Source organism: Vigna radiata, chromosome 4 (assembly GCF_000741045.1).
Source record: "Vigna radiata var. radiata cultivar VC1973A chromosome 4, Vradiata_ver6, whole genome shotgun sequence".
In the NCBI taxonomy this organism is placed as follows: domain Eukaryota; kingdom Viridiplantae; phylum Streptophyta; class Magnoliopsida; order Fabales; family Fabaceae; genus Vigna; species Vigna radiata.
This window is the reverse complement of record NC_028354.1, coordinates 17,622,473-17,634,459: the sequence shown is the minus strand read 5'-3', so window position 1 is coordinate 17,634,459 and position 11,987 is coordinate 17,622,473. Positions and strand designations below refer to the sequence as shown.

The 11,987-nt window shown below is 27.5% G+C and overlaps 1 protein-coding gene across 1 annotated transcript; it reads right to left on the bottom strand.

Moving 5' to 3' along the window:
- Nucleotides 1–916: 916 nt before the first annotated feature.
- LOC106758035 (transcription factor MYB16) lies at nucleotides 917–4,019 on the bottom strand. The gene is made up of 3 exons (XM_014640928.2): nucleotides 3,722–4,019; nucleotides 3,503–3,632; nucleotides 917–2,223 (listed from the first exon to the last, which is right to left on the bottom strand). Exons 1-3 carry the CDS (start codon nucleotides 3,852–3,854, stop codon nucleotides 1,305–1,307), a joined length of 1,182 nt encoding a protein of 393 aa, XP_014496414.1. The 5' UTR covers nucleotides 3,855–4,019; the 3' UTR covers nucleotides 917–1,304.
- Between the last annotated feature and the right edge of the window lie 7,968 nt (nucleotides 4,020–11,987).

Below are 11,987 nucleotides of genomic sequence, written 5' to 3'. Positions count from 1 at the left end.
CATGAAATAAAGAAAACAATACAAAAGTTATAACCTAAGTCATCATAATAAAGAAAAGGAACGAAAATAACCATATTTTTATACTATTCTCTTAATTTTCATTTTATTATTTATTTTGCATTAACTCTTTACTTATTGTTACTAGTAAAATAATAACTTATCTATCACGTTAAAAAGCGTGTATATAAAACTCAACTTGATGTATTCATTTAGGATAATGATATGTTAATATAGATTTATATAACATGCACCATTTTTTTTATTAGGTTTATAATACGTTAATACAATAATAAATAAATAAATAATAAATCAATAAAAAAAGTAATATATATAATTTTTTATTAAATTTATAATATGTTAATATAATAATAAATAAATAATGAATCGACAAAAAAGACACGTATATTGTATTCAAATAGTCAAAAAATCAATGCCAAAATATTTTTTTTATTCATTTATTTATGTGATTTCTCAAAAAATGTAGAGAAAAAGTTGGTAATGTTTCTGAGGAGATGATGTAGACGATTTTAACTAAGACAAATGTGCAGACCCAATTTAAAATTTGTTTTCTTCTGGAGCAGTTCAGATAATAAGCTCTCATAAATTTAAATGAACAAAAATAATTGAAGCTGGTATTGTGGTTTTGGCCTTGATATTAACATGACAGCAAAGCAAAGGAGTAGAAAGGAACCCTAATAAATACAATGAATCAAAATTTTTGAATAGTTAGATTGCGACATAAAACCAACACCGATAAAGTCCATACTAAATACTTCTATTATTGGATATTTCTCGTATACAATTTCAAGAAAAAGAAATTACCAAGGAGTAAAAGTCATTAATTCAACCACACTAACCCATCAAACATATATATCCTCAACCAGGAATTAAACAAACGTAAAAATCAAGTCAAATATTAAAAAACAATTTAATATGATATGAACATTTAATGATGTAGGGAAGCGACACACAATTTTCTACGTGAAAAAAAAGAAATACAAGCATACTGTTGGAAACCAACACTTTCTTCTGTTTATATGTTCCCTTCTAATGCCAACACTGAAGAAAATGAATAGCCCTTTGGTTTGGTTTGATGGATGCAGCAATTGAAGCAATCCCAACACTAGAATGGACCCTCCTTTTGGTCTCTCGTGGTGTTGAAATTTTGTATTAATTTCTCTCTATGTAAATTTCAAACCAGACCCCACATATTCATAACATCTAATAACAGAAATGGTACACAAGTTTAAGACATGTTTTCATCAAATTCAGCAAAGGATTTATTTACCTTCTTCCCAACTCGATCAGAACATGGGTGAATTCGAAGGGGAAGAACAGTTCATCAAATTAAGAATGCTGTTCCAATACATCTTGTTATCTTCGTATAACTCGTTATCGTTACCATTGTTATGACCATCACTACCATTACCCACACAATTATTATTAGACTCTCCACCACCCTCCGGCGACAAACTCCGCTGATCGGAATTAGAATTCAGTAAAAGGTTGGTGAATCCCTCCTCAGAAACATGTCCATGTCCATGTCCATGTTCATGTGCACTGGTAGTGCCGGAACCCCACGTGGTTGCCATGCTCACTGTCAACTCATGCAGACTAGACGTGAAGGGCATGGAATTCTCCATGCCATCTTTGTATTCTCCCAAATGGGTGGAGCTTTCATGAAAAACTTTGTTCCATTCTCGCTCTCCTTCTTCCTTCACCATCGCTCTCTCAGAAGAACCAACAAACTCAATCACACTAGTCATAACTGGTGGTGCATTGTTCTCAGATAAGGTAGAAGTAGGGGACTCAAGGTCACTGATCCTGGTTGCAACCGTACTGGTACTACTACCATTGTTCCAAGCGTGATCAAGAGAACGTGTTGAGGAGGGTAATACTGGAGCTGAAGACGATGATGATGATGCAGAAGTGCCAATTAGAGAATGCTGCAATGAGGGTGATGATGAATGTGAGGTACGTAGTTTTGATTCTCTGACCAATCTTGCTTCTGCTTCGAGTCTGGCACTCTCCCACTGAGCCATGTGGCTTAGGTTGGATGCACTCTTGGAATGAGCCTCAGTGGAGAGAATGGCATCGTTCTTGGGCTTGTGAGTCACCGGATCAATTCCCATTTTGTCTAACCTTTTCTTCAGATGCGTGTTCCAGTAGTTCTTTATCTCATTATCTGTTCTCTTTGGCAAATGTGTTGCTATTGCCGACCACCTGAGACATGTTCATAATACTAACATTAATTAACATGTCATACAAATAAATGAAAGCCCTAGAATCATCCATAAACTTACATAAATAACGATGATATATATATATATACATATATATGAACATGTTCGACAGTGGAAACATTCTACTGTTATCTTTTGTTCTCTGTCTATACCACAAATATTCTATGAATACTTCTTATTTTTAGCTATATTTCTCCAACCCTCCTACATCTCTGGCAAGAAAGAAAACGTAAAAGGAGAGGCATACAAGCCAAATGATAAATAGAGAATAGAAATTAGATATAGATGAAGAGGATATAGTGTGGTTGGAGAATATTGTGTGCTCTAGAGGATTTTAGGTGCAAAGTAGAACCAGATTTCCATGGATAGTTTCTGTGAATATTAAATTTATATATATATATATATATATATATATATATATAAACTATACTGAAATAATTTTAATATTTCATCAGTTGCATATTTTATGTTAATTACTAACGAATACAAATACTTGGAATTTTTGTTTAGTTAATATTATATAGTTATATATGTAACGTGAGGCCTAGAAAAGGTGTGTGAGGTGTCCAATTTAGAAATGACATTGGATCATTGATTTAGCTTGGTGAGGAAGAAAATCCTTTTGTTGCGTTTAAGGACCATATTGAATAAACTATTGGGTGTCAGGGAGTAAATTTATGAGGATGACAGAGGGCACAAATAAAGTTATCTGTGTTGCAAATGTGAGATAGTATATGTGGTTATGGAGATTGAGATACAGTCGCATTTAAGACATTCTGAACAACAAAGGAGTTGGAAAAGCAAAGAAATTATAGCTCCTACTTGAAAAATGGTTGAAACATGTACTAAGTTATTGTCTAATAGCATATATATGGAGGGTATAAGAATTCAAACAGTAGTATCATAATTCTACTGTAATTTTCAAAAATTAAAATATCCGTGTGGTGTGGGTACATACATCACTGTTTCTCACTAAAAAATAAAAAGAAATAAATCCAGTACTCATAGAAGAATCATATATACGACTAAAATAGTGAAAATAATCAATGAAAAGCCCAGTAAAAAACACCCAGAACAAACACCTGAAACTTGTTTGAAGACAGAGAAATTCTGCGATATACCAAGAAAATTTAGGGGTTATGAGATACTGCTATTAAGAATCTCTCTCCTGTATTTCTTTTTCTTGATTTCCTCAAACTCATTGACGCAGAAAAGTCAGACAGAGAAATTTAAATAAGTTTTATCGAGATATACAAAACCTGTTCCCTAAGAGTGCATGGAGTTGAATGATGGTTTGTTCTTCTTGCATACTGAACTTTCCCCTCTTAATATCAGGCCTTAGATAATTAGTCCATCTCAATCTGCAGCTCTTGCCACACCTCTCAAGTCCTGAACACAGTATATATCATCCCAGTACAGTGAACTACAAACTTTATTCTAATTCATATACACACACATCAACATATACACAAGATTACCAGCTTTTGCTGGCAAAGCACGCCAGCTTCCGTGGCCGTGTTCTTCAATATATGCCAAGAGCTTCTGATCTTCCTCTGGAGTCCATGGCCCTTTCTTTAGCCCCACCTTGTCACAGCATGGTGATCGTCCCATTTTTGGAAGAAGTGAGAAGAGTGGTGGTTTTGTATAGAGATACTGTGGGAAAAAGAGTGAAAGAGAGAGAAAAAGATAAGAAGGAATTGGAGTTGTAAAAGAGATAATGAAGAAAGAAGAAAGGTCAGCGGCATAAATATATGAGATAAGAAACTAAGTTGATGATGATGAGGATTGTGCATGTATGTATATTACGATGACGACGAGAATACCCTTGACATCACCTACAATTGAATGCTGTAGGATGCATCATTTGTGAGTCTTTATGGAGAGAGTAATGAAAATTGAGTGGTTCCGTTGTCTTTTCATAGTGTATGGGGTAGAATTTTAAACCTATTGACAGCTTCGAGCTACTGAGTTATTATTGCCACACCACTTTTCTTTTAGAGACACGTTACTCAGAATTTATGGCGTTGCTAAGGACGACTTTTAATTATTTACACGGGTGGAGACTTTGCGTATGTGGACCTTCTTTTTAATCTTCATCAATGACTTCCATACTTTATATATATTTTTTCCAATATTTTCTCAAATGTTTCTTCCGTTGGTGTGAAACCTTCTCGGATAAAACCTTTCATGGGGACCAACTCCAAAAATACCTCATATCACCTTTCGTAGCCTCTTACCATGTTCTTCATTTTAACAATGTTTTTTTTTTTTTTTTCTATCTGCCTTTCAGTTAGTCTTCTCACATGCTTTTCTTTAATACTGTTTTCACTCTAATCACAGATATTATTATCTTTAGATTGACCTTACATTTTTATGTATAGAAGAAAAGATGCAGAAACGAAAGCTAATTAATCTAAGCAAATGTTAACCGATTAGCAGTCGAACTTGTCTTTAATGGACTCGTGTTTTGTTAACATCAAATCTTTTTTTCTTTATGAAATTTCGAACAAATTAAAGTTGATTAAAACATTGTCGAGTTGTCTGTACCAAAGATGCTAGATCAATGGAGTGATGAAAGCGATCATTTCTGCTTGCGACACCAGGGACACTACAACCTAGTCAGAGATCAAACAATGCTTCCTTTCTGGTTTTGAGTTTTCCTATTACTTTAATCAGAAATTTTAGGACCAAATGCTGAGCTACTCATGTCTGTCAGTAAACCTTAATACTTCTTATTTTTTGCAATTCAAATATTAACAAAATAGGAAAAAATTCATACACCAATACAATTTTATAAATAATTGAATAAATGAAGTATAAATAATTTGTGAAAACCTTGATACCCTTCCTCAAGCCATCACCAATACAATGGTTCCTTCCATCGTTTTCCTGAAAAAAAAAACGATTTGACTGATCCATTTCTTTCCTTTTATAATGCTAATTGTGTTATATACATTATATTAGATAAGCTATTACAAAACTAACATAAAAAGCTGTGATGGTAAACAAGTATCAAAAAGTGAGTTGGAAGTCTCACATCAATTAAAAATAAGATCAAATTTTAATATATATAAATAAGATCATCTTACACACCGATTTTGTGAAGATAAATTAGACTAAAACTTACTTTTTAATATGGTACAAGAGTCTATCCTACAAATATTTATTATTTCTTATACATTTATACTAAGTTTACTATTTTAATGTCTCATATATTATACGTCATTGGTATTGTTTGATATTCCTAGCTTTCATCTATCCAAATATATACGTTTCAAAAAAAATATCCAACTTCCTATTCTTAGCTTTCATGTGATATTGTGAATTATATTTTTCTAATATCTCTCCCGATGTTATTACAAGCTTATTATAACATATAGAATAAATAAAAATTAATAAAATAGAAATAAATATTTTGAAATATAAAATTAAAACAACTTTAATATTATATATATCTGAAATATTGAAAAGATAATGAAATTTATAAGACACTGAAAATGATTAGTAAGTATTAAACATATTTAAATGATTAAAAGAAGTTGTAATGACTAAGTGTGGATTAGTCTGATGGGGGAAATAATGATGTATTATTTTTCGTTAGGTCTTTGCTATTACTAATTGAAGATCTCATGTTGCTAAATGGTGAAAGCATGCACCTTCTCATAATCTCTTTTGTTATTGCATTAATTTATGTTCATTAATTGCCCAATATCATATAAAAATGGTCCCAATCAAAAAGTATCCTTTTATTAAATGACCAACATTTCATACATAGCATAAGGATTATAGCACGAGATCCGGTACTAGCTAACCTATACGATTATTTATTATTACCTGAAAAAAAAAATACATACAATTCATTAAAAATATAAGAGTATTTGCCTTTTTTTTTTCTTCATCTAATAAGCAATAGAATTTACAAAAAAAGTGTTTTAATATTAAATTGAATGATAGGAACTTTCGTGTGAAAAAAATCACCAATAAATACTTTTAAATAAACTCTAATTAAATATTATTATGAACTTTAACATCTCAATATTGACACACTAAAATTTATTAATTATTTATTACTATATAAAAATTTATTAAAATACATAATAAAAATTATATTTTATGAAATATAGATAAATTATATTGAAAAAAATTAAATAAATATTTTACATATAATAAAAGGTTAACTTTTTTTTTATTAAGAGATTGAAAATAGTGCTTAGAATTATAACTTACCATAAAAAATTATTTTTGAATTTACATAAAGGAGCTAGAATAAATATTAGGGTTTGATATGAAAAGGTTGATCTAGAAGTAATTTGCATGAAATTGATTGTGATATTATTATGAGGAAAAAGCACATGAGCGAGCTAAACCAAATTGGGATAACAAGAGCCAAGTTTGTTGTTACAAGTGGTGAACAAATAAAAAAGGGGTAACCGAATGAACAATTGAAGAGGAGGGCAGTTTAGTAATTTGGGAGGTGTAGGGGGCAATTTATGGGGGTGGGACTTTAGGGTTGGGGCAGGGGTTATTGAATGATGTGGTGATGAAAAGACCAAAAAGGGGCCCCGTAATGAAAAAAGGGGCTAAAATAGAAAACTTAAATGAGGGTGTGTGGTGTGTGAGGGAAGGTTTGAAGGGACAATGGGGACACACCTTTTAATTTTCCTTCATCACTGCCAGCTCTAGCATTGTCATATGGTCCAATCTACTTTTAATGATCCTATTAAATGATCACTGCCCATGTATGACACGTGTCAACATCATACCACTCCACTCTAGTAAATATCTAGCAATACCCGTATGTAAATAAAAACTATTTATATATCTTAATTATCACATGATATAAAAGTTAAAACCTAACGTTAACATAAATATTCATTTATCTAATTAATGTAAAATTTAATGATGCAGTGCTAGCCATTCATTGTAAAATTATTTCTGTGGTTGTTGCATTAAACTGTGTAATAGTACAGTTTTATTTGTACAAGGTTTAAGCTTAATTATCATTAAAAAAAATAATTGTATTTTTGTACATTTATTACTGTTAATGAGTGATTTTAGTTTATAACTACGACTTTTCCAGAATTATTTAGTATTTCAATCTATCAATCTTACTTTTAAGGTAAATATACTTTTTGAAATAAAAAATGTATGGATTCATTACACATATATGAAAATAAAATTTATATAAAATTTAACATACGTAAAATATACATGTAAGAAAATATTTATGAATATTAAGATGATATCTCATGGCATATCGGTTAAATTTATTAATTTTTTTTATTTTGTATAAAAACTATTAAAATAACGTTATAGAACTTACTTGTGGAAAAGTTTATCCCTTCCCATTAAAAAATATTATATCATATATATTTTTAAATAATTGTATCTCTATATACATACTAACAAAATGTATTAATTTAAGTTTAATTTATTTTTTCTACTATCAATAAAATCTCTTATATATAGGAAAAGAAAAAAACTTATCTCCTTTATACGTGTTCTGGTTTTATATCACGAAAGTGAGATTCAATATTAATAAAAAAAATAAAATATTTAAGTGATACTAGTTCAATTTGAACCTTATTTTTATTTTTTGTAAATTAAAAACTGGTCTTTTATAATAGATCAAATTTAACACATTGATGTCACGTTGGCTCAAAATCTAAAATTATAATTTTCAAAGAGGTAAGAGGTAAAATATGTTTTTAGTGTTTAAAAATGTATTTTTTTATTTTATTCATTTAATTCCTTTATTAGATTTTAGTTTGTAATTTGGATATAATTTGTTGTATGTTTAAAAGGATGTTTAATTATGTGTTTAGACTATGATAAATTTGAAAAGTTTTAATTGATATTAATTTTGTGTGATTTATTGAGTTTTTAAAATTTTAAAGCTTTTAAATTGAGTCCTTATGATTAATTAACAATTATTTTACATATCACCCTTAAATATCGTTATACCATAACTAGGATTTTCATTAAAAAAACTATTGTATTTAACATAAATTATTTTTAAAGCAAATTAAAATTACAAAATATAAAATTAATTTATATATATATATATAGTTATAAAATATAAAAAAAATATAATTAAATAATTAGACAATTATCTAATTATATAATTTTATATTTATAATTTTTTAATTTACAATTTTATAATTATATATATTTTTTAATTATTTAATTTATTTATATAATACTTTTTATAGTTGAAATAAATAATTTTTATTATAAGGTTAAAATGAATGTAAAAATGTAAAAGTGTGTAGTTATTCTATTTTTATGTGTAATTTGTATAAATACCCACATTTACATAAATTTTCTTTAATTATTCGATTTAATTACATAATATTTTTAATCTTGTCTTTTATTAAAAGAAAACTGTTGGAGTATAAAATTAAATAAATTAAGACACCCAATATATTATGAAGATGGGTGCAGTTTTTTGGAAAATGATACTAGAACCAGTTAAAACACAAAAATGTCCAGACAAATTCTGTGACATTGTCTTGGAATGTCTTCTTTTAATATTCTCTTTGGACCAATATGCACTAATTATATTAAAGAGGCCAATAACTATCATCAGATTTTACCTAGTAGTAAATATATTTCTATCCTCTATGTAAAATTAAGGGTAGTTTTATGGAACTATTGACTGTGTGATTTAAAAAATAAATATGTAACTCATAATTGTTAACTTTTTCTAAAGAAACTTTGCATTAAAAGATAGAAAAAAGGTAACAAATTTTATATAACAAATATTCTGTACGAATACAGCTAATTTAGTGTTAGTTGGAAGAAATTAAAATATATTTGAGTTTCATTCAAATTAAACCTTTATTTGAAGTGATGATTAAGTGAACAATAGGTTTATTTTATCAATTTTTTAAAAGGTAAGTACTCTTTTCACTCTATATATTTCTAACTTTCCTTTTTATTATTTTTCTTGTGATAAGGTTTTGAAATTTTATGGGATTGATAAGATGTTAAAGATAATGATATTTCATTTGGTTCAACTTCTAATTTACATATTATGATGGTGTTTAATGTTTTTATAAGTTACTAAAGTATCTATGTATATTTCAACTTATAAGATTTTGTTTTTACTTGAAGAATAAATAAATTTTGGATGAAGATATTTAATTTGATTTGTAAGATTAATTTGTTTTTATAATATTTTGACTTATTAGTTATTGGAGATTTATTTGCAATGTTAGCCATTATTTTAATTTTTTTTTATATAAGTAGATATTGTATTTTGAATGTAATATTGAATTTTGAAATATTAAATATAACTAAATACTTAATGGTATTAAAATTAATAATAGATTCTAAGACTAGTTTATTTTAATATTAAAGTTTCAAAATATAAATAGAATTTTAGTTAGTGAATTTTATTATCTAAAACATACCAACTCTTTCAAATATGCTCTATCTGAGTTTTATGTTTTTTTTCCAAGCTTTTTAATTCATAGTTCATTTGTTTGAAGACCAATGGGTGTCTAAGTACTTAATATGGCAAGGTCGTAAAGTATATTTGATAAGTTCTTGTAGAAGTGTAGGTTATTTTTTATTTTTACTTTTCTTACTTTGCATGTTTTTTCATGTATGTGAACATTTTTCTGCTGCATGTGTCATTTGAGTCTTCTATAAAACTCTTTACTTATTAGTAGTTCTAATGACGCATCCTAATCATGTTTTTGTAGTTTGTAGAAGTATATAGGGTTCCTTGAGTTAAAGGAGTTGTTTTAGTTCCTTAAAATAGTTTGAGCTTCTAACAGATTAGATAAATTAACTACTACTTTNTTATGTTGTTGATGTTTTGATACACTATGATGCATGTTTGATTAAGTCTGAAATTAATGTTTTGGTATGTGGAATTGTTGTTGTGATTGGTGATTGAATGTGTGTTTTGGTTGTTTGATGTGGAGTTAAAAAATTAAGAATCTAAAATTGAATAAATTGGTGTATATATATATATATATATATATATATATATATCATTAAATTTAATTGTTTAATATGAATGTTAAATAGTTATAACATTGGAGTACAAAATTTATTTACATTATAAATAGGAATGATAAATGAATTTTTTATTTAATTTTTGTATTTATGTGTATAGATAATATTTATTTTTTAAAATTAAATATTTGACGAGGATGATTATATATATATATATATATATATATATATATATATATATATATATATTTATTGTTTCTTATATTTTTATATTTAAATTATTAAAACACTCTCTTAACGTTCTTATACTTTCAGTTATTTTGTTTTAGTTTTGAAAAATGTACACTTTGATAATTTTTACTTAATTATTGTTATTTTGATATTTTTATTTAATGTTTCTATGATTATAATTTTCATTTTTATATTTGATATTTAGAAAAGGAAATATTTATCTTCTAGATATGAAATACTTTATAATAATCGTGCTGGAGTTGATAGCACAAAAGTTTCAACACACATTAGATATAAAAATAAAGATTAAGATGCACTTTTATTTCAAAAACAAAAATAAAATAATTAAATCCGGATATATGTTATAACTATTATTTGAGATAATATGATTTTTGACGGATTATATATACAATTTTTTTTTATCTTCCGTAATTTTACGGAGTTCATTCACATCTTTCATCACAGTGAAGAAACATTTTTGTTAGTGATAACGTATTTTCAGAGAGAAAAGTGGAAATATAATAGCCCAAACTATTTGGGCTATATTTTCTAATTTCATTATATACCCACCTCTACGTAGAAGCCCATATACTTCTACGTATAAGCCCGTATATATATTTCTGCAGACGTGTAGGTTAAAGGCTTTGCAAAATGAAACCCTTACTTTTGTTTAAATACTTTCTTAATACCTACTTTCGGGACACATTAAACGCCAAGGTCAATAAAGTAAAAAGCCAATGTTTTTCCTATCATAAATAAATTATACAACATATATTAATTTAACCAATAACTATTCACTTATATTTTAAATAAAAAATTGCATATTGAAGTAAAGTTTCTAGCGAAATAGATTTGTCTATCTCAAATATTACTCATATTCAGTATATTATTTAACAATGTCAAATAAGGTTATATTCGAAGAAGGTAATTATGAAAAAGGAAAGCGAAAAGATGAAACATTACCTACCTATTTTAATTATATGAAAAATTGTAACTGTTTCAACCATAAAACTTAAATGAATAAAATATACTTCTAATAAAAAATATTAAAAAGTAAATTAATAAATTTCAACTTTGATGCCCATATTATTCCATCCCTTACATTTTGTGTAAAAGCAAAAACTGAGTAACATTGGTAGGGAAATATATTTGTCTCTTCCTTACTGAAAAATAGTATAAGAAGATGCAAGAAAATGAACCTTAAAAATAACGTTATTGAATTAACAATAATAATAATAATAATTTAGAAATTATAACTTAAAAGCTAGCAAAGAAAGAAAGAAGAAACAACAATTATTTAAGAAATGTGAGTTTCACAGCGCATTTAATTCAAAATATTATATGTAGATGTAGGGGTAGGAACAATTTACATAGTTTTTCTATAGTGCAGTTAAAACAGGTTAGAAGTTGTGAGTTAACCCTGTAGGTTCGGTTCAGGTTGTGTTCAAATTTTTTAAATTTTTTTGATATGGATCAACTTTGAACCCAACTCATTAAGAATCTAGTTCATCCAAATTAAACCTAAGATTAATCGAGTTAACTCAC

Coding starts and splice junctions, on each gene's coding strand:
- LOC106758035 (XM_014640928.2), bottom strand. CDS start 3,854: ATGGGACGATCACCATGCTGTGACAAGGTGGGGCTAAAGAAAGGGCCA. Junction 3,633..3,721: donor TGCTTTGCCAGCAAAAGCTG/GTAATCTTGTGT, acceptor TACTGTGTTCAG/GACTTGAGAGGTGTGGCAAG. Junction 2,224..3,502: donor CATGCACTCTTAGGGAACAG/GTTTTGTATATC, acceptor AACATGTCTCAG/GTGGTCGGCAATAGCAACAC.